Source organism: Thamnophis sirtalis, unplaced genomic scaffold, assembly GCF_051295495.1.
Source record: "Thamnophis sirtalis isolate CommonGarterSnake01/CBP01778 unplaced genomic scaffold, rThaSir2_p1.2 scaffold_15, whole genome shotgun sequence".
NCBI lineage: Eukaryota > Metazoa > Chordata > Lepidosauria > Squamata > Natricidae > Thamnophis > Thamnophis sirtalis.
The window spans coordinates 40,099,781-40,122,774 of NW_028261395.1; the positions used below are offsets into that span (position 1 = coordinate 40,099,781).

The following is a 22,994-nucleotide window of genomic DNA, read 5'->3' on the forward strand; positions in this document are numbered from 1 at the left end:
GGGCTCGCAGCTAGCAAGAGCCGGGACTGATAAAAAACATTCCTTTGAACATTCTGTTTGGCTGTAGTTTCTGAATGGGCAAGGTGGGGGTCAGAACAGGTCACCAACCTTTCGGACCTCAGGGACCACTAAATTCATAATTTTAAATCTTGCGGGCCACTAGTACGATCTGCCTAATGACCAGCTGGATGGGTGTGGCTAGGTGGTCATGTGACTGGGTGGGAATGGCCAACTTGATATCATGATGAATGGCCCCACCCAAAGGGAATAAAAGAGGAGCGAAAGGGGGAGTGGAGTTTGCAGGAGACAATTAGTTCGCTTCATTGGTTTGTGACTCTCTGAGACTCCTTGCAAAGATATCTGCCTGACAGCTCTCCAAGCCAGATAAGGTCTGTGACTGTAAATCCTCCCTTGAAAGACTTTGCTGGATGTGAAGGAGCAGAATTCACAGGAAATTAATAAAAAGTTTTTTTTGCCAGGACAAGGAGTTTGCTTCAGGCTCTTGGGAAGCCTCGCTCAGAACACACGACACAAGTCCGCCGTCTCTTGAAGGTGTAGGAGGTTCTACTTGAGCAAAGTGCAAAGGCATAACGTTGGGATAGCTCTTCTCGCGAAGCTGAAGATGCAATTGGATGGGAATCAGGGGTTTTTATGACTCACTTCTGAGCTCGGAGCCAACCTGACATCTGCTCCCGAGAATATCACCCATTATCTTTCAGCGCTTGTACACTGCTTGTCGCAATGATGAAAATGGGACATTGATTTCAGAAAGCAAAAAAAAATTGCACAGCCGTTTATGTTTAATGCACCCGACAAGCTTCAGATGAGCTATAGAACCTGGTTGGAACATTGTGTACTATGCGATTTTGTGTTAGCTGAAAACACACAGGTATATTGTTAGCACTGGTGCCTGCAGGGAATTGAACTGGGAGATTTCTGGTTTATATGCAGTTTACTTCTTGCAACGAGCGGCAGATATAAATTATCTGGGTTCATTCCCCCGAGACGCGAATCAAACACAGGAATTTTTTAGATGACACTCCTGACCCTTACTCTGAGCCTGCGTGTTGAGTGGGGAGGGAATGGAGACTTTGCAGTATCCTTCCCCACCCCCACCTAGACATGCCCACAGAACCGGTAGTTTAAAAAAATTGAATTTCACCACTGCCACACAGTGTCTTCCGAGAAAATGAAAATATTTCTTTCCTTCCCCTCCCCTCTTTCTTTCTCCAGCTGCAGGAGAGGTGCCTGGACTTTTGATATGCTCACGGACATTACACAAGAGCGGGGAAGACCCAGCTGATGAAACACAATGGCTATTGCCAAACACAAACCCTCCACCCACCCCCCTCTCAACTCACAAAATCATGTACTTCCTTGTAACTTCCCCATTTTATCTCACTCACTTCACCCACAAGCTCTGGGGCTTGGGGTTTTTTGGCCAACTTGCTGTATCCCAGAACAAGCTTAGACGTTAAAAAAAAAACTTCTAAGGTGTGTCTTTCTTTAAGGGAATGAAGAAAAGGGGGGGCCGAGAAGCAAACAACGGGAGCCCGTCCCAACTTCCGCCACTTGCCTGTGTGAGAGAAACGTAAGAGTTCAAAATTCAGACAAACATTCTCTGAACCAACAGAGGAAAAGCCTTCCTCAAAAACAACGTAAACAGGCCGGAGAAAGCTACTGACTACAAAAATCTGGGTGGAAATAGACAGGAACACCGCTGTGATGAGGTATGTTCTGGGCATGATTGGAATGAAACGGGGGTCTTGGTGTGAACTCGTTCTAACACTGTTGACCAGCAAAATCTCACTGATCCTTGTTAAAAAAAACGAACGTCGGTAGCCACAAGAGAAGCAATCTCTTCTATGACACATTGAGATACTACCTGGTGTCCGGGAAGAACCTAGTTTTTGTCTCCTTATGTGGGAAGGAGAACAAATTGAGAGCGCGAAGGGGCAAAAAGCTAAAATTTGATGAATCAGTGGTACTAATACCACTCTATAAAGCCTTAGTAAGACCCCCACAAAGACTGCATCTAGTTTTGGTCAGCACACTATTAAAAAGAGGTTGGGACTCTAGAAAGATTGCAGAGAAGAGCAACCAGGATGATTAGTGGATTGGAAGCTAAAAGATATGAAGAATGGTTGCAGGAACTGGGCATGGCTAGTCTAGTGAAGAGAAGGACCAGGGGAGACATGAGAACAGTCATCCAATATTTGAGGGGCTGCCACAGAGAGGGGGGGATCAAGCTATTTTCCAAAGTACATGAAATCCAGACAAGGAACAATGGATGGAAACTGAACCAGGAGAGATTCAACCTGGAAACAAGGAGGAACTTTCTGACAGGGAGAACAATCAACCCATGGAACAGAAGTTGCCTTCGGAAGTTGTGGGAGCTTCATCCCTGGAGGCTTTTAAGAGACCGGATTGCCATCTGTCAGAAATAGTGTAAGGTCTCCTGCTTGGGCAGGGGGCTGGACTAGATGACCTACAAGGTCCCTTCCAACTCTGTTAATCTGTAATTTCTCCAATTTCTCGGATTTCTACCAATATCTATGGAACTGCCATTATCTTGTTTCGATGAGGAAATGCTTTCATAATTCAATTCCTTTGGGCAACGCATGGCTTGCTGTGAGGTTGCTCTGTGCTTATCAAGTTGTTCCCTTCATCTGTTGGCGTGATTTTCTCCTCCCCCACCTCCCCGCCGCCCCGCTATTGCAGACCTATTGAATTTCTGGAGACAATATGTCCTCCATCAACTTACATGACTTTAGTAGGCTGTTTGATAAATTAATGGAGAAGAACAGGGTTGCGTCCTGCTTCCGTGAGGATTCTTATTCGGGGGATGGAGGGAGAGAGACAAGATACCATATTAAATCAGTATTTAATTTGATCAACCGTGCCTTTTCTTCTGGTGTTCCTTCTGTTTAATGAAGCTTAGTGGGCTTTCTTAAATTCAGCTTCGATATGGGCGATGACAGTGGAGACAAATTGGCAATTCTGGCTTGGACAGATAAGAATTGAAGTTGGTCGGATTTGGGAGAATCTGAGTATTACTTAGTATGGAATTTATGGCTAGAGAAAAGATGCAAAGAATAAGAAAGCATTAAAGGAAAGAAGATTAAGAAATTAGAAAAGATCATAAAACCGCATAATTAATAAGAGGGGGGAAATCTAAGATATATTGTATATAAAATAGCATAGAATAATAGTTATAAGAGGAATAGATGTACATAGATGGATATAAGATGTATTGTGTAGAAATAAATACATTGAAAGAGTAACATGTATAGAAGAAATATAAGTATAAATTACTATATTAGATAAAATATGTGTAAAGAGATAGGTAGGTAGGTAGGTAGGTAGGTAGGTAGGTAGGTAGGTAGGTAGGTAGATAGATAGATAGATAGATAGATAGATAGATAGATAGATAGATAGATAGATAGATAGATAGATAGATAGATAGATAGATAGAGGTATACATGTACAGATAAAAAGAGTATAATGGAAGCTTATTGATGTGGAAATGTTGCAAAGATGATATTGGTCTTTAAAAAATGGGGGGAAACTGCTTAATAAAAACATTTTTAAAAAAAGAATTGGAAGCTTGTAAGTCTACGCCGGTGTAGTCTACAAAATTCAATCAATGTGCGCCTGTTTTAGTGACAGAATTGAAACAGTTTTTATACCTGACTTTTTAGCTTTACAGAATATTTTTTAAAAGGGTAATGATGGCAGCCAGGCTGAGAAATCTGAAGAGGAAGGAAAGGAGATGAGGAAGGAAGAGGGAATGACAGTCAGCATGAGTGAAGGATCAGCCAGCTGCAGGGTTTTGTGTATGTGTGTCTGTATGCGTGTGTAACTTTCCCCATTTCCTCTGGCACAGATTCTGCTTCTTCCTCCTCGCTTTGTGGCCTGGGATACTTGGCGACATTCTTCGGCTAGACAAAATGTACGGGAGGATCGCCTCCCCAGATTTCCCCAACGTCTATCCTAACAGCAAGGAGAGGATATGGAATATCACCCTGCCGCAGGGCTACGCCATCCGCATCTATTTCACTCACTTCAACCTTGAGCTGTCTTACCAGTGCGAATACGACTATGTCAAAGTACGTCCAACTGACAGGTGGTATCACTTGGTGTGCATGTTGAGATAGATACTGTGTAGACCCACATGCGAGAGCACTTTTCATACGAATGAGCGAGCAACCTGACCCCTTGTTTCCTATTGGCTTAGCTCAGAAAAAACTGGAACAAGATTCTCTTGCTCAGCCTTCCATCCATCCGAGGTCGGTACAATGAGGACTCAGATTGTTGGGGGCAAGAGGCTGACTCTCTAAACTGCTTAGAGAGGGCTGAAGCGGTATATATGTCTATTGCTACAAGAGCCATGGTAGCGCAGTGGTGAGATTGCAGTATTGCAGGCTAATTCTCCCCACTGCCAGGAGTTCGATCCTAACCGGCTCAAAGCTGACTCAGCCTTCTGTTATTCCGAGGTTCGGTAAAACGAGGACCCAGATTGTTGGGGGCAAGAGGCTGACTCTGTAAACCACTTAGAGAGGGCTGAAGTCTAAGTGCTATTGTGATAGATAGATGGATGGATGGATGGATGGATGGATGGATGGATGGATGGATGGATGGATAATTGAGAGGGAAGGAGAGAGAGTAAAGGTGATGGATGGATGAAATAGTGATAGATGGATGGTAGGTAAAAGCTGTAGTGGCACAGTGGTCTGAATGCAGTATTGCAGGCTAATTCTGCCAATTGCCAGCAGTTCGATCCTGAACTGCTCAAGGTTGACTCACTCTTCCGTCCTTGCCAGGTTGGTAAAATGAGAACCTAGATTGCTGGGGTAAGTCTAAGCGCTATTGCTATTGCTAAGGGAGACCAAGTAACAGCAAAGCTTACTGTGTGTTTGCTTTACAGCTGAACTCAGCAGGTAAGGTCGTGGCCACTCTCTGCGGACAAGAGAGCACTGACACAGAGGAGGCCCCTGGGAAAAAGATATACCGCTCCATTGATAACAATTTACAAGTGACTTTCCGATCAGATTACTCCAACGAGAAACAGTTCACGGGCTTTGAGGCCTTCTACGCTGCTGAAGGTGAGACGAGGAAATATAGGCGGCTCCGGGTTTTGATGACTCTAGGGAGGTGGGGAAAGGTGGCAACATAATGGGAAAGGGGTCTGGCTGAGACCCCATTGATGGAGGCAGTACTGAGTCCAATGGGCACCGATCTGATATGATCATAGGTTGCCTTAATTGGCACCTATTTTGTCGGCAGATAGTTCAGTGTCCGGCATTTCCTGGAAACCATTCTTAAGGCAAATCTGGAATCGTTGCCATGTGACACCATCACTAATATATAAGTTTAGAAATAGGTACGAGGGGGCAAAATAAGAGTTTTTAAATCTGGTTTTGTGGTCTTCCTTTTCACATAGAATGTGCTTCTTCAGAAGTTACAGGTTAGTTTCGCGCGTAAATCAAAACGGCGGGAAACCACAGGGATTGTACCGCAGAATTTTGGAGAGGTCTAAAAAAGGCCAGGGACGCGGTGGCTCCGTGGCTAAGACATTGAGCTTGTCGATCATTAAAGTCGGCAGTTCGGCGGTCTGAATCCCCAGCGCCGTGTAACTGAGTGAGCTCCCATGACATTTCCCAGCTTTCGCCAACCTAGCCGTTCGAAAGCACGTAAAAAAATGCAAGTAGAAAAATAGGAACCACCTTTGGTGGGAACAGCATTCTATGCGCCTTCGGGAGTTGAGTCATGCCGGCGATATGACCACGGAGACGTCTTTGGACAGCGCTGGCTCTTCGGCTTTGAAATGGAGATGAACGCTGCTGCCCCCCTACAGTTAGGAACGACTAGCACATATGTGCGAGGGGAGCCTTTATCTTTATGCAAAAAAGGCATGGAAAGCCACAGAGCTTTGCACCAAAGAGGCCCATAACCTAATACAGCTTGCAATCCAGTTTTGATATTTCCCATGTTGCATGTGAGCAGCTACTTCTACAAGCCTTGCCCCCAGTCTTGGTCCTCCATTTCTGGTTTTTTTTTTCTCTTTCAGACATTGATGAGTGCGAAGGGCAGCTGGATGGCGAGTTGCCTTGTGACCACCACTGTCACAATTACCTGGGTGGCTTTTATTGCAGTTGCCACATTGGCTACCTTCTGCACAAGGACAAGAAAACTTGCAAAGGTGAGTCCACTTCCTAAAAGCAGGGAGGATGGTGTGGTCAAAAATTGGCCGGAGTGTGCTACCTGAACCTTTTAATGCTTTTTTTTTTAATCATCATTTCCCTAATTTGTTTATGCAACTGCTTTGTTCTTGGAACGTGCTGCACGTTTCATTGGGATTTAAAACAACTTAAGTCAACAGAAACTCTAGAAAAGGCAGATTATAATAGCAATAGTACTCAGACTTATATACCGCTTCATAGTGCCTTTACAGCCCTCTCTAAGTGGTTTATAGAGTCAGCCTCTTTCCCCCAACAATCTGGGTTCTCATCTTACGGACCTCGGAAGGATGGAAGGATGACTCGATCTTGAGCCGGTCAGGATCGAACTCCTGGCAGTGGGCAGAGTTAGCCTGCAATACTGCATTCTAACCTCTGTGCATCATAGATGGATGGATAGATAGATGGATGGAAGGAAAGAGGAAGGAAGGAAGGAAGGAAGGAAGGAAGGAAGGAAGGAAGGAAGGAATAGCACTTAGACTTACATACCATTTCACAGTGCTTTACAGCCCTTTCTAAGCAGTTTACAGAGTCAGCCTCTTGCCCCCAAGAATCTAGATCCTCAGTTTACCCACCTCAGAAGGATGGAAGGCTGAGTCAACCTTGAACAGGTCAGGATCGAACTCCTGGCAGTGGGCAGAGTTAGCCTGCAATACTGCATTGTAACCACTGTGCACCATGGATGGATGGATGGGTAGATGGATGGAAGGAAAGAAGGAAGGAAGGAAGGAAGGAAGGAATAACCAATTTCGTTGTATTTAAGTACAATGACAATAAAGATTAGACTTATGCTTAATAGCACTTAGACTTATATACCATTTTACAGTGCTTTACAGCCCTCTCTAAGCGTTTTACAGAGTCAGCCTTTTGCCCCCAACAATCTGAGTCCTCATTTTACCCACCTCAGAAGGATGGATGGGCTGAGTCAACCTTAAGCCTGGTGAGATTCGAATTGCCAAACTGCAGGCAGCCAGCAGGTTAGCAGAAGGAGCCTGCAGTACTGCCCTCTAACCACTGCGCCACCGAGGCTCATAAATCCGCTATGCCACTCACTCAGGAAGGATTACATTCGCCAGCGTCGTTCTCTTCATTCCCACCTTTCTCGTTCTCCCTTTTCTATTTTCCAGCGTGAAATAAACTTGCCGCTCCCCAGCTTAGGCAGAGATGGAGACAGCGGGGCCACCTGTGTAGTCTTCTCCTGAAGACCCATGGAGGGCTGCAGTCATTCGGCATCTAGCTCTTCCTTCCGCTTCTCCCACCTCCTGCGACTCGCCTCCTGTGGTTAATAAAATGGCTTCCACCCTGTCCCACATTTCCTGCAATGTTTTATTTTGCAATGGTGCTCAACACGAGGGGAAAGGGAAACGTAAAGAGGTCACAAGCTGGGCTGAAAATTGGCCTGAGAGGACTAGACGAGGAGGGGAGAGAAGAGCGTACACTCAAAGCATCCTATATGGAAACGGTCCCCAACACAGATCTGGCAGGTTTCGTAGGGGGGAAAAGAGGAATTAGAGTGAGGTTGAAGCAGCAGCTGTCAAAAAAGCCAACACAGCTGCATAAATAGAGGGATAGAATCAAGATCACGTATCATGTTAATATCACTTTATAAGGCCTTGGTAAGGCCACACTTGGAACACTGCATCCAGTTTTGGTCGCCACGATGTAGAAAAGATGTGGAGACTCTAGAAAGAATGCAGAGAAGAGCAACAAAGAGGATTAGGGGACTGGAGGCTAAAACATACGAAGAACGGTTGCAGGAACTGGGTATGTCCAGTTTAATGAAAAGAAGGAATAGGGGAGATAGGATAGCAGTCTTCCAATATCTCAGGGGATGCCACAGAGAAGAGGGGAGTCAAGCTATTCTCCAAAGCACCTGAGGGTAGAACAAGAAGCAATGGGTGGAAACTAATCAAGGAGAGAAGCAACTTAGAACTCAAGAGAAATTTGCTGACAATTGGAACAATTGATCAGTGGAACAACTTGCCTTCAGAAGTTGTGAATGACCCAACACTGGATGTTTTTAAAATGATGTTGGATAACCCTTTGGCTGAAGTGCTCTAGGGTTTCCTGCGTGAGCAGGGGGTTGGACTAGAAGATCTCCAAGGTCCCTTCCATCTCTCTTATTCTATTCTATTCAGAATCACAGTAAGCTCCCATGTCATTTGATGCCAGAGAAGACAGGTTTTCCTGTCCACCCAAATCTCACCACATTAGTGCTTCATAGTCCAACTATTTCACACTAGAAACTGGGCATTTTAAAATAGATGAACAGAAAGAGGTTCTTCCTCCTGGTTTCCTCCATCAACTTCCAAAAGCCCCTCTCTCCCTTAATGTAAGGAGCCTTAGGGAGGAAATAAAACACTTGGGGAGGACAATTGGGGAAGGAATTAATTACAGCGCTGCCCCCACCTGCCAACCTACTTCCTTTCATCATCATCTTCATTTAACGACCCCAAAATCCCTTGCATCAGGGTCTTGGCAACTGAATGGAACTAGCAGAATGGCCCGATGCCCTTCCTGTCACCAAGGCGGAGTTTTGTCCAGCAGATATATTCTCGGTGTGCCCAGAGAGAGAAAAATATCCACCTCTACCTAGGATCGAACTCACAGCCTCCTGATTGTGAGGCGAGAGCTCTCCCTCTAGGCCACCGCACCACTCCTTCCTATTAGGAACCTAAAGTTCAAAGCAACTCTTGGTTTGTTTCCCCCGTAAGACCCATCATCTCAAATGAGGGTCTTTCTAGTGGGGAATTGACAGTTAAGCTTTGACATCCATAGATTGTGTGAAGTTGAACTCTTCACAGTTGGCCCTAACCTGTAACACTTTCCGTCTACCTTACTGCAGGACTTAAACCATCCCTGTTGGTAAATCATGGTTTATGCTTCATATCATCTCGGCTCATTTACAGAACCCACCAGTTTCTCCTGCCTTTGTTTTCTACTCGTCCGTCTTTGCCATGTTTTTTTCCAGTCCATTCAGTAGGCAAATTTATGGGCAACTGTTAATTTCGGACCTAATGATCCGGCAATCACACTTTTACAAGTTGAGATAGGCTTCTTTCTCAGAGTTAAGGTCTCTGGTGGCACTGCAGTGTGTGTGTGTGTGTATACTCTCATATATATGTATTTTATGTCACAACCCCTGATATGCTCAAATATGGGAGGAAGTTCACTGCTTCCTTTCTCTGTCTATCGGCTCATCACAAGAGACCATCCAGACAGAAAGCCATTATTTTTACTGTTGCCTTTGTTACATTTGTGTTGCAATTGTGCAATTGTCTCATATATATATGCATACACACACACACACACACAAACACAAACATATATGTGAGAGGGGGGGAGAAAAGAAGGGAGAGAGAGGCCTAAGTGTAATTGAATGCTAGATAGATAGATAGATAGATAGATAGATAGATAGATAGATAGATAGATAGATAGATAGATAGATAGATAGATAGATAGATAGATATAGATAGAAGCCTAAGTGTAATTGAATGCTCTCAATTACACACACACACACACACACACATATGTGTGTGTGTGTGTAGAGACAGAGACAGACAGACAGACAGACAGACAGATAGAGATAGAGAAAGAGAGAGGGAGGGAAGGAGAGAGAGAGAGAGAGGCCTAAATGTAATTGAATGTTCTATTGATACTCTTAAAACTCAGTTGAGGTTTATGGGCAAAGACAGAAAGGGAGGGAGGGACGAGGGAGAGAGAGAGAGAGAGAGAGAAGGCTGCTTTTGTGCAAGGTGTGTCTGTGTGTGTGTGTCTACAAAACAGAAATACAACCCTTGATAAGGAATGCTGAATTAATATTAATGCCTGCTACATTATGTATTAATTGAACAGTGCCTGTATGACACCTCTGTCGATACAGCTCTCTTACCCGTGCCCAAACCATCTAATCATTAATTGAACTGCATTAAATTTTAATGGGAAACGCGGTGGCTCCGTGGCTAAGACGCTGAGATTGTCAATCAGAAAAATCAGCGCTTTGGAGGTTCGAATCCCTAGTGCTGCGTAACAGAGTGAACTCCTGTGACTTGTCCCAGCTTCTGCCAATCTAGCAGTTCGAAAGCACATTAAAAAATGCAAGTAGAAAAACAGGAGCCACCTTTGGTGGGAAGGTTACACCCTTCCGTGTGCCTTCGACGTTGAGTCATGCTGGCTACATGACCACAGAGACGTCTTCGGACAGCGCTGGCTCTTCGGCTTTGAAATGGAGATGAGCACCGCCCCCTAGAGTCGGGAACGACTAGCACATATATGCAAGGGGAACCTTTACCTTTATCTAAATTTTAATGGTCTGCCAGCTCTATCTGAAAAGGTTCAGGGTGCAGCAACGCTAGATTCCACAGAGTTTAATTTCTCCCTTCTTCTATTCTCTGGCATTCCTTAAGGCCGTGATATATAACCTACGGTCTCCAGGGTGACATGCAATCCCAGATAACCCCCCCCCACACACACACACACCTTTTCTTTAACCTGTCAGAAGAGAGGATCTTGTAATGGCGTAATTAAACTCACTATATGTAATTTACATTAAATTTAAATGGAAGGTACACGGAGGGGAAATTAGCAGAGATTTGTTAGATGGGAAGTCCTACCTTGGGTTATCAGAGGGAGACACTGTGGCTATAAATATGTCACCGACAAAAAGTGATACAGTGCTGGATTTTACCATGGAAACTCTTTTTTTTAAAAAAAAATTTTCGTTTTTTTAATCACGGAAACTCTTATTACCTCTCCTTTACATCTGGCAACAGCGAACAGAGTTGTGGGGAGGGGGCTTGTTTTTGGGAGATATCAAAAAGGGGATGGCAGTAGAGTAGAGTAGAGTACAGTAGAGTAGAATAGAGAATAGAATAGAATAGAATATAAAGAATAGAATATAAAGAATAGAATATAAAGAATAGAATTGAGAATAGAAGAATAGAATAGAATATAAAAATAGAATAGAGAATAGAATAGAATATAAATAATAGAGAATAGAATAGAATATAAGAATAGAATATAAGAATAGAATAGAGAATAGAATAGAATATAAGAATAGAATAGAAGAATAGAATAGAATATAAGAATAGAATAGAATATAAGAATAGAATAGAGAATAGAATAGAATATAAAGAATAGAATGAGAATAGAATAGAATATAAATAATAGAGAATAGAATAGAAAGAATAGAATAGAAAGAATAGAATAGAAAGAATAGAATAGAAAAGAGAATAGAATAGAATTGAGAATAGAATAGAAAAGAGAGAATAGAGAATAGAATAGAAAGAATAGAATAGAGAATAGAGAATAGAATAGAGAATAGAGAATAGAATAGAGAATAGAGAATAGAGAATAGAGAATAGAATAGAGAATAGAATAGAATAACAAGAGTTAGAATAGAATAGAGAATAGAATAGAGAATAGAATAACAAGAGTTATTAACAAAGCTATTCCATTCCATTCCATTCCATAAACATGAGTTCCATTGCCGGGCGTCTGCATTTTGATCGCGTGGCCATGGGGATGCTGCAACGGTCGTTAAGTGTGAAAAACAACCGTAAGTTACTTTTCACCGTGCTGTTGTAACTTCGAACAGTCATTAAACAAGGACCATTGCAAGTCAAGGATAATCTGTGCTTGCTCAGATAAATGAACACTTCAATCTCCTGTTAGCCAGCTTCCTATGGAATGCTGATGTTTGCATCTCGTTTCTTCTTATATCAGCCTAGGATTCAAAAAGGTCTTTTGGTTCAAAACTCAAATGTGAACTGAATATGTATATTTTTTATAAAAACACCATGCATTTTTTCTGAAGAAGGCTTCTATTTTTCTTCTTCTTCCCCCTTTCTTTCAGCGCACTGTCCGAATAAGGTGTTGACAGCAAGAACTCTCCAGCCCCAATTATCCCAACCCGTATCCTAAAATATCCGAGTGCAGTTATAGCATCCGGGTGGAAGAAGGTTTCATGGTCATCCTAGAATTTGTGGGACTCTTTGATGTAGAAGACCATCCAGAAGTGCTGTGTCCCTATGACATCCTGAAGGTCAGTGGGATTGCTTCTAGAGGTTTTTCCATGTGCTAGAAATCTGGATTTTTCACATAGCTCTGTTTAATTCACAGCAGGTAACTAACAAAGAGGCGGGGTTCACAAAGCAGCCTATGTCACGATTTGTTGAATAAATTACAAAGGGATGGGCTTAAGATATGTTAAGCCGTAAATGACATCAAGCTGGCAGGAATAGCCAACACTCCGGAAGATAGGCTTAAGACACAGAAGAATCTTGACAAACTTGAATTGGACGCTATTTAACAAAATGAAATTCAATGGTGGAAAAAGTAAGGTTCTACATTTAGGCAAGAAAAACAACATGCACAGGTACAGTATAGGTGGTACCTTGCTCAATAGCAGTAACTGTGAAAGGGATCTTGGAGTCCTAGTGGACAACCATTTAAATAGGAGCCAGCCGTGTGCAGCAGCTACCAAAAAAAGCCAACCCAGTTCTAGGCTGCATCAACAGAGGGATAGAATCAGATCGCGTGAAGGGTTAATATAACTTTGTAGGGCCTTGGTAAGGCCACACTTGGAATACGGCATCCAATTTTGGTCGCTACGATGTAAAAAAGATGTTTGGAAAGAGTGCAGAGAAGAGCAACAAAGAGGATTAGGGGACTGGAGGTTAAAACGTATGAAGAACGGTTGCAGGAACTGGGGATGTTTAGTTTAATGAAAAGAAGGAATAGGGGAGACATGATAGGAGTCTTCCAATATCTCAGGGGCTGCCACAAAGAAGAGGGAGTCAAGCTATTTTCCAAAGCACCTGAGGGTAGAACAAGAATAATGGGTGGAAACTAATCAAGGAGAGAAGCAAAGGAGAAATTTTCTGAAAGTTAGAACAATTAATCAGTGGAACAAATTGCCTCCAGAAGTGGTGAATGCTCCAGCATTGGAAGCTTTTAAGAAGCTGTTGGATAGCCATTTGTTTGAAGTGGTGTAGGGTTTCCTGCCTAAGCAGAGGGTTGGACTAGAAGACCTCCAAGGTCCCTTCCAACTTTGTTATTCTATTCTATTCTATTCCATATTAAGAGTTCACAAACACAGTATCTCTCTATCTCTCTACCAATGTATATGCCCTGCTCCTATCTTGACGAAGTCTAGGAAGCAAACAGCAAAGGACCAAAGAAACGGAATGGCTTTAAAACAACTGATAAAAAGGCATTTCAAAGGCAAAAGTAGACAAATTACATAAGTATGATGTATGAAGCCAGTCAATGCCACAAGACACCTTCAAAATAAATTAATACTTCCAATATATTTCTATTTCATCACACTTGTGAGACATGAGGTCCACCTCATTGCAGGCTTTCCAGAATTTTGCTCAAAAGGATCCCCCCCCCCCGAAAAAAAAAAACTACTTGCCACACAATCATTTCAATTTATAGGTGCAATCTGAAATAAGTTTAAAACTTGGCTTTAAAAAAAAAAACATGGCCGATTTCTGCACTCTTTCTAAAGCCCTTTCCCTCTGTACCGTAGGATCACACTGAAGGGGGGATGCCTATTGAATGACATATCCTAAAACCATACGGTACTTGGGTCACAGTGAATCCAATGAACTCCACACGATTTCTGCAGCCTCCCAACAAGACAAATTCTATTTTGGATTGGGTTAAAATTAACATACCATATTTTCGGAGTATAAGACGCACATTTTTCTGCCCAAAAAGAGGGTAACAATCTGGGTGCGTCTTATACACTGAATACAGCATTTTTGGTCTACTGAAACCCCGCCACCCCCTTTGCAAAAATGGACGTGCAGAGGTTTGGGAGGTTTCCAGAGTGCTCCTGGGGGCTGGGAAGGGCCCTTTTTTGCTCCTTTTTAACCCCCCCCCAACCCCCCGGAGCACTCTACAAGCCTCCCAAAGCTCTGCATGCCCTCCCCCCTTTTTGTTTTTTTGCAAAAAAATGGGGCGTACAGTGGGCTTGGGAGGCCTGCAGAGTGCAACACCTTTTTTTAAAAAAAAAAATTACCTCATCAAAATCATGGTGCGTCTTATACACGGGTGCGTCTTATAGTCCTAAAGATATGGTATTTAAAATAAGATAAAGGAAATTTAAAACCATAACCGAAGACCTTTCTTTCTTAAACGGTGGCATCAGACCGAGCCAGACTGCAATACCTGGATGTCGGATGCTATAAAGCATTTATCTTTTGTGGCTCTTCCAGGTTAAGACTCCCAAGAAAGAATATGGTCCCTTCTGTGGCAGTTCCCCACCTCCCAAAATTGAAACGCGGAGCAATACGGTTGATATCACGTTCATCACTGACCTTTCTGGTGTTCATGCCGGATGGAAGCTCAGCTATAGCACAACAGGTTAGACAGCTTTGGGGAAAAGTCATGTTAATTCACGGTTCCTCAAACTGTTGGGGCCCCGGAGGTGGCAGTGGTGGGTTGCAGGCAGTACGGCCTCGTACGGGCGTACTGGTGTCTGCTGGGAGCACCAGATACCGTTCAGGTATGGTGCTCCAGAGGGCCCACCTTACCTGTATTTGAGCTCTTTGGCGCTTCCGCACACGGAGCATACAACACCTGCGCAACACTCTGCCGAGCAGCTGGAGCTGCTGGAGGATCGCAGGAGGCAAGGATGCATGCACGCGCTGCGAACGTGCGTATGCTCCACGCATTCATGTGGTGGACGCCGGGCCCTGTTGCACCGTACTGGTTGCACCAGGATCCGGAACCCACCCCTGCTAAATGAACATGTGACTGGATAGGTATGGCCAATTTAGCAGCCCATGAAACAATACAAATTAAACTTTAATTTGATATGCTCCTGGGGGTGGAAAGCAGGTTAGTGAAGGGATGTGGCTACCTTGGGTGTGTGTGTGTGTCTTCCCTCCCTCTCTCTAGGTGGGCAGCCCTGTGGCGCCATGCGGGCCAGATTAATGGCTTCAGCGGACTGCATCCAGCCCGTGGCCTGTACTTTGAGGACCCTTGTGTCCATAGCAATTCAACTGTACTAGAAGGCAAATTAGTAGTGTTTGGAGAGAGGAAAGCATAGTAAAAATGAAGGTGGGGGGGGGAAGCAAATTGGAAATCTCATTGGGATACAGGTAGTCCTCAGCTTACGAGCACAATGGATCTCAAAATTTCTGTTGCTAAGCAAGTCCATTGTTCAGTGAGTTTCGCCCCGCTTGTTGTGCCCTTTCTTGCCACAGCTGTTAAGTGAATCACCGCAATTGTTAAAGTTAGTCACGCAGTTGTTAAGTGAATCTGGCTTCCCCATTGACTTTGCTTGTCAGAAAGTCCGCAAAAGGGGATCGTGTGACTTCAGGACACTGAGACCGTCATAAACATGTTGTCAGTTGTCAAGCATCTCCGTTTTGATCACGTGACTGTGGGGAACGCTGCGTCGGTCGTTAAGTGTGGGAAATGGTCATAAGTCATCCTTTGCAGTGGTTGTCACTTTTGAACGGCCACTGAATGTTCTAAGTCAAGGACTACCTGTACTTACGTCGACCCCCGAGTCAACGGTATTTAGAATTCTTTTGAGGCAAGTTATGCCAATTGTACCAAGACGTTCACAATACAGACGGTTGCTGAAACAGTTGGGAGGAGTTCCGTGGGATCAATAATACAACCCCTACATTGCAGAGATTAAATTTCCATTCAGACTAGGAAAACTAGTAGAACAGAAATATGAAATGTAGAGTTTGGTAGGAACGGTGAGATGATTGCATTTTGACAAAAAGTAGGAAATCAAGGCTGTTTCCCCCACCCCCTTGTTTTCCAACTCTGCAGCTTTGCCGTGCCCCAACCCTCAAGCGCCACCCAATGGCCGGATCTCTCCAGTGCAGGCAAAATATATTTTTAAAGACTTCTACAGCCTCACTTGCAACGTGGGCTACGCACTTTTGGAGGTGTGTAATATTCTCATAATATTTTTTTTTACTTCTACAGGTAGGCAACTTATACAGATCGGTATAAATTTTAGCTGTGGAACTTGGGCCAAAGCAATCACGCAGAGAGGAAAAACACTGTACATTATAAAGGCTTTTAATATTGAGCTGTTATTAACCTAAATTCCTAGTTTTGGTCTTGGTGGTTAGAATAGAATATAATTCTTTATTGGCCAAGTGTGATTGGACCGGGGGTGAAATTCAGCAGGTTCTGGAGAACTGGTAGCGGAAAATTTGCGTAGTTTTGGATAACTGGAAAATACCACTTCTGACTGGCACCAGGAGTGGGGAGGGAATGGGACTTTTGGAGTATCCTTGCCCCAGGAGTGGAGTAGGAATGGAGATTTTGCAATATCCTTTCCCCAGGAATGGGAAGGGAATGGGGATTTTGCAGTATCCTTCCCCTGGAGTGGGGTGGGAATTGGGATTTTGCAGTATCCTTCCCCTGAAGTGGGGAGGGAATGGGGATTTTGCAATCTCCTTGCCCCAGGACTGGGGTGGGAATGAAGATTTGCAGTATCCTTCCCCAGCCACGCTCAGAGGACCAGTAGTAAAAAAAAATTGAATTTCACCACTGGATTGGACACACAAAGAATCTGTCTTTGGTGCATATGTGCTCTCAGTGAACATAAAAAGACAAGATACATTCATCAAGAATCATAAGGTACAACTTATGATAGTCAGAGGGTACAAATAAGCAATCAGGAAACAATCAATATCAATATAAATCATCAGGATGCAAGCAACAAAGTTCCAGTCCTGCAGTCATAAGTGGGAGGAGATGGGTGATAGAAACGATGAGAAGACTAATAGTAATAGTAATGCAGGCTTAGTGAATAGTTTGACAGTGTTGTGGGAATGATTTGTTTAGCAGAGTGATGGCATTCAGGGAAAAAACTGTCCTTGTGTCTAGTTGTTCTGGTGTGCAGTGTTCTATAGTGTCGTTTTGAGGGTAGGAGTTGAAACAATTTATGTCCAGGATGCGAGGGGTCTGTAAATATTTTCACGGACCTCTTTTTGACTCGTGCAGGAAGGCAGGTTGGCAGCCATTGTTTTTTCTGCAGTTCTGATTATCTTCTGAAGTCTGTGTCTGTCTTGTTGGGTTGCAGAACCAAACCAGACAGTTATAGAGGTGCAGATGACAGACTCAATAATTCCTCTGTAGAAGAGAATCAGCAGCTCCTTGGCAATTTGTGCTTCCTGGTTTGGGGTGAAGGGACATCAAGCTCTTGCAGGACACAACACGGTTTTTTGCCTTGTTGTTTTTGGAATGATTACCAACCAAGGCGTTCTCAAATTGCAAGACAAATTCCCTGAAATCTTTTGTTTTGCCTCCCACAGAACAAACTGATTGTGAAATCGTTCAAAGCAACCTGCCAAAAGGACGGGGCATGGAACAAGCCAATGGCCCAATGCACCAGTAGGTCTTCTGCCCAGAATCCACATGAGACTTGCAGTCCTCAAGATATGTTACTTTTTTCTTGGTGGAAATCTGTTCTCAAGCCTGACATATGTCCCGGTTTTTGGTTTAACAGGGGAGTTAAACAGACACAAAAATCTTTTATCTCGCTTCTGCTCATCCTCTAATCCTTCTTTTAAAATTGATTCTATGCTCCAGAAGTCATTTGGGAGACACTTAAAGAAGCAGAATGTAATGTATGCTATTTACAAGCTGAGTGAAAGAATTTGTAAGAATTAAAACAAAAGCCTCTGGGTTACAGATCTCTGATGAGATACTCAAGACCCCCCATTTTTAGCTTCAGAAAAAAATTATCTTTGACTTGGGACAAGATTCTCTGCCGCCTAACCTGTCACTATTTTAATACTGATGTTTCTTGTAACTATTGTCTGCATTTCCAGCCCTTCAGATGCTTAATATTTCTTCCTGATCCTTTTCAGTTGTTGACTGCGGCCCTGCCAATGACATAGCCAATGGCACGCTTGTGTATGTCACCGGAAGAGAGATCTCTACCTATCAAGCTGAAATCAAATATAATTGTGAAAGCCCCTTCTACGCCCTGAAAACCGGCCATTCTGGTAAGAAAAACATTTTGTGACATAGGCAAGCCTTCAATTTTGCTTGAAAAGGTTTCCTGCGATCCCAGCGGGAGTTTGTCAAAGTAAAGGAGGAGTAGTTCTGCATTCTCGTTAGCAGGATCTTCACCCAGGACATTCTATTCTTATTCTCTTGAACCTTGAAATATTCCGTAATTCTGAAAATCTCTCCCCTTTTGACTTCCTCAATAGACTTTTTTTTTAAAAAAAACCCAACAATCCAGTGTTTTAGAAAATTAATTCTGCAAATCTTGCAGTTTCACTAAGGCTATTCAGACCTCCCCACCCGCCCGTGCAAATGAAGTGATGCTTTGGGCGTTTGTGGATCAGCACATGGAGAGAGAATTTGACACGCTTATGACAATTAAACAGTAAGAAGTGCTCCATTAAACAAACAAAAAAAGTATGCTGGACTAAACACCAGTGCCTTGCCTTAATTGCTGAGGTATAGCACTCGATAGTTTTTATCGAGTAAAAACGTCTCTTCAACTTAAGGCATTTGTAAATCTGGTGGAACAAGGGCACAAGGATTCTGGCATTGCTATGCATAGAGTCTATGCAATGAGGAAGATGCCAGGTGCAAGAAATCGAGAGCCAGTGTTCGGTTCAAAATTAGTATGAGTTTATTTCATACCACCATTAAACCAGAATCTATACTACTAACCGTCAAGGCAAATTGGCAGTAGATAGTCCATGGAATTGAAGGAAGGCTGGACTTACCATATTTTTCAGAGTAGAAGACGCTCCGAACTATAAGATGCACTTAGCTTTTGGGAAGGAAAAGAAGGGGAAAAAAATCTGCCTCCCAGCAATTTGCCTCCTTGCAACAAACAGTCAGTTTCAGTTTCAGCACAGCCTGATTAACACAAGCAGCTCCCGAAGATCAGCTGTCTCAGGCTGCAGGGATTGCCAAAGCCTATTGCCACTTCCGCACGCCCCATTTTTGGCCTCCGCATCCTGTTTTCAGACTCCGCACACCCCATTTTATGCCCCTTCCAGAGATCAGAATGGGCAGAAAATTGGGGCGCAGAGGACCAAACCAGGGAACGCAGAGGGCAAAAATGGGATGTGGAGGCTGAAAATGGGGCGCACGGAGGCGGCAATGGCAATCCCTGAAACAGTTGCTGGTCAGGTGGCCAATCCAACCGACAATCAGCTGCTTCTGCTGAAGCTGAAACAGGCTGTTTGCTATTTGCTGCAAGGAGGCAAATTGCTAGGAGGCAAAGGCCAAAGGGTGGGGGCTGGCGGGGCTACGTTTGCTGTATAAGATGCATCCAAATTTTTACCCTCTTTTAGGGGGGAACAAAGTGCGTCTTATACTCTGAAAAATATGATATATTTCTTGTGGGCACAAAGGGACTCTGAACTGATGATGTGCTTGACTCCACCCGCAGGGTTCAGCCTGGCCATTTCCTACAGGAGGTATCAGTAAACTATGGGATGCAAATTGGGAGCTTCCGGTGAGGGTTAGGACAGTATTTTAATACTGGTGGAAAAGAGCTGGCTGCAATTTGAAGTATGAGTGGCATCTCTCTTTACTAAGGCTATACCGTCTATGCAGGTAACTACCGGTGTGCCCATGATGGTTTCTGGAAGGATCACAAGGGAAACAAAGCACCTCCGGTCTGTGAACCAGGTAATATATATGCAAGTGCTCTACAACAGGTACATAAGACAAGGATATGATCTCAGGCAAATGTCACCCTTTCCTTGTTTTGTGCTGCTAATCTGCTCCAAGTGGTGCAGAAAGTTTTCCCTTCCTGATCTGCCAGCTGTGCATAATTGTGTGTATGTGTGTGGGTGTGTAGAATCTTAGGTATAAAATAATCTTTTTTTAAAAAAATCTGCAGATTTTTTCATACCCATATGATCAAAGGTGTCTGAAAGCAATTTTCATTCAGCATAACTATTTCACTTTTAGGGGTGTCAAACTCGATTTCATTGAGGGCCACATCAGGGTTGTTTCATCTTTTGGGGGGGGCAGAGTGGGCGTGGCCTGCTTGATGTCACTCATGTCAGGGCTGCCTGTGGCAGCCCGAACACTCTGCACACGGCCCTCTTGAGCTCCCTTTTCACTGGCAGAGGATTGCAGGAGGCTGATGCAGCCAGAAACTGAGCTTGGGAACCCGTTTTCACTGGCAGAGGCACTGCGGCCCCTGTTTCCAGGGTGACCCAATGGGTCAGATCTAAGCACCCCGCAGGCCGGATCTGGCCCCCAGGCCTTGGGTTTGACACCCCTGAACTATACAAAAGAAACTATGCAAGGCTAAAGAGAGGTATTACGAACTTTTCAGATGTGAAATACCCCTTATTGCAACCTTTAAAAAAAACCTATACCCAAGAACTTGGGTATAGAACAAAATAACTTTTCTTTTTTTGTCTCATCCATTATTTAATTGGCCAATCAAACTGCACAATTGGGGACATATCAAACAACCAAGCCAACATTTGAAAAGACCAGACTGCACCATGTAGTATTACCAATAATAAAGCAACGTTCATATTTGTGAAGATAGTTGAACCACTCAGCACCTGGGAGATCTCAAAGCAAGACCACACAATAAGGAAAAAATTGGTATTTCCATAGTTTAAGCATCGATATACTTAAGCGGCTGAGATTTGTGACTAAGAAACCTGTCTCACATTAAGCTGCAACAGATGCCAATGTTACAATGCAGCCACAGATAGCTCTGAATTTTGTTATGGGAAGGACACCAATCACCACCACCTCTCCAGGTGGGGGAAAGAGAAGCCTCATAGCTTAGTGTTTGAAAGTGCTTGGCAAATCTTGCATCCAAATATCAAACACCACCCCCACTCTCTCGAATTCCTTGTTGGGGCAGAGAAGAATGGGAAAGTAAATGAGTTTGGGACACACAATCCAATCCCCCACACTTTCTAGGTCCTGTAGATTGAGACTAGGAGAATCAAATCTCACTTAACTAATAGGTCTGACTTGTATCTCCTTTCTCTTCCTTGCCAGTCTGTGGAGTGCAAACGTCTAACACTCTGAAGCGTATCTTTGGAGGGCAGAAGGCTCTGCCCGGCCAATTCCCTTGGCAGGTTTTAATCACGGACGCGCATGGAGCAACTGGGGGTGGAGCCCTTTTATACGATAACTGGATCTTAACCGCTGCTCACGTCCTGGGCAGCCCAGCTGATGCCTCCTCCCTGACTTTGAAATTGGGGCTCCTAAACAAACGCTCCCCTCATTATCACCAAGCCTGGGCAGAATCGGTTTTTGTCCATGACGGCTTCACGAACGACGGCGTCAACTTTGACAACGACATCGCTTTGATTAAACTGAAACACAAAGTCCCTGTTAACAAAAACATCACTCCAATCTGCTTGCCGGGATACAACCCCGGCTTCCACGTGAAGACAAACGACACAGGAATCATTGCTGGCTGGGGGAAAACGGAGCGGTCCCGGCAGTCCCGTTTCTTGCTGTACACCGAGGTAGACGTTGTCGAGTCGAACAAATGCAAAGCGGCCTACGCAAACCGGACTGTGCAAGGAAATCAGCTCAGGCTGACGGAAAACATGCTCTGCGCAGGAACTGAGGAGGGTGGGAAGGATTCTTGCTATGGGGACAGTGGAGGGGCCTTGGTGTTCTACGATACCCAGGCCAAGAGGTGGTTTGTCGGGGGCTTGGTCTCCTGGGGTTTGGAATGTGGCTCTGCTGAGCTCTACGGGGTCTACACAAAGGTGTCCAATTATATGTCATGGATGGGGGACCTAACTGCACGCCACTCTTGATTGGTTTTTGTCGCATTTTCTAATAAAACCTAGAACGCAAACATTTCTGTAGATTTTAATAAAGCTCATCTATAGCCCCTCACCACCACCAAGCTAACTGAGGTTTATTTTAAGAAAGATCCACGGAATCTGTCTCTAGGCTATGCAACCAATCAGAGTTGAAAGATCTGCTTCTTTGTGGATTTATCACCAACCCTCAAGTGAAAATTGCACAGGGGCCTCAATTATTATGTCCTTGTCCATTTTAAATCAGAAAGGTTCACAGAAAGCATCCAGACCAATGTTCACATTTTCCTCGCAAATTATTGTATCTTTATTGTATTGTATCATAGATAGAAGGATGGATAGACAGACAGACAGATATCCCAGGCTTATTCCCTGCCGCAACCCATCAGTCATAATTCCCATCTATTCAGCTTTCTCATGTTGTTAAAACCACCCGTTTTCTTCTACCAGTCAATTTTAAAGTCCAAATCTTTAACTCCATTGGGGCTAATCTCTTCCCCTTCATTTACATTTACTGAAGCTAATCTTAATGAGATCAACCTAGCATACAAGGAATTCCTTTATTAGCTACCAAAGAGTTGGAGGTAGTAGCATTCTCTTTTTATAAACAGGCACTGCTGACAATTGGTGGGTCGGGAGGGAGAGAGAAAGAGTGTCAGGCGTTATGTAGCCCATAGGAGCTGAGCAAGAGCCCCAGAGGCCCTGCTCATTCAGCTGTAAGACTTTGGTCTCAACTGCTGAGACCAAAATGCACCAAGATTTAATTCACGCCCACACAAATCTGGACTGGAAAAAGGAATTGTCACCATCACGTCCATTTGAGTAGCAAAGTCTCCGTAATTAAGAGATGCTCAGCAAGCAGCTGAAACACACATTTGCTCACATTGGGCCTCTGTTAAATTACAATGCTGCTTATTACTAAATGAAGCTCATTAGCAAGATAATCCTTCTAGCGGTGGCAAACCGACTGTGTTCC

At 43.9% G+C, this 22,994-nt stretch overlaps 2 protein-coding genes across 2 annotated transcripts in view; one reads left to right on the top strand and one right to left on the bottom strand.

Annotated features, from left to right (window-relative positions):
* The window catches only part of TARDBP (TAR DNA binding protein), a 55,242-nt gene that overhangs the window by 21,930 nt on the left and 10,318 nt on the right, over nt 1-22,994 (bottom strand). The window lies entirely within an intron of this gene.
* Nucleotides 1,408-22,100, top strand: MASP2 (MBL associated serine protease 2). Its single transcript, XM_087702031.1, is given in 12 exon segments — nt 1,408-1,730; nt 3,887-4,109; nt 4,928-5,105; nt 6,071-6,202; nt 12,094-12,121; nt 12,123-12,282; nt 14,465-14,612; nt 16,041-16,159; nt 17,540-17,618; nt 18,098-18,235; nt 19,815-19,889; nt 21,237-22,100. Coding segments are annotated over 12 exon segments (2,061 nt in total). The 5' UTR covers nt 1,408-1,725; the 3' UTR covers nt 22,013-22,100.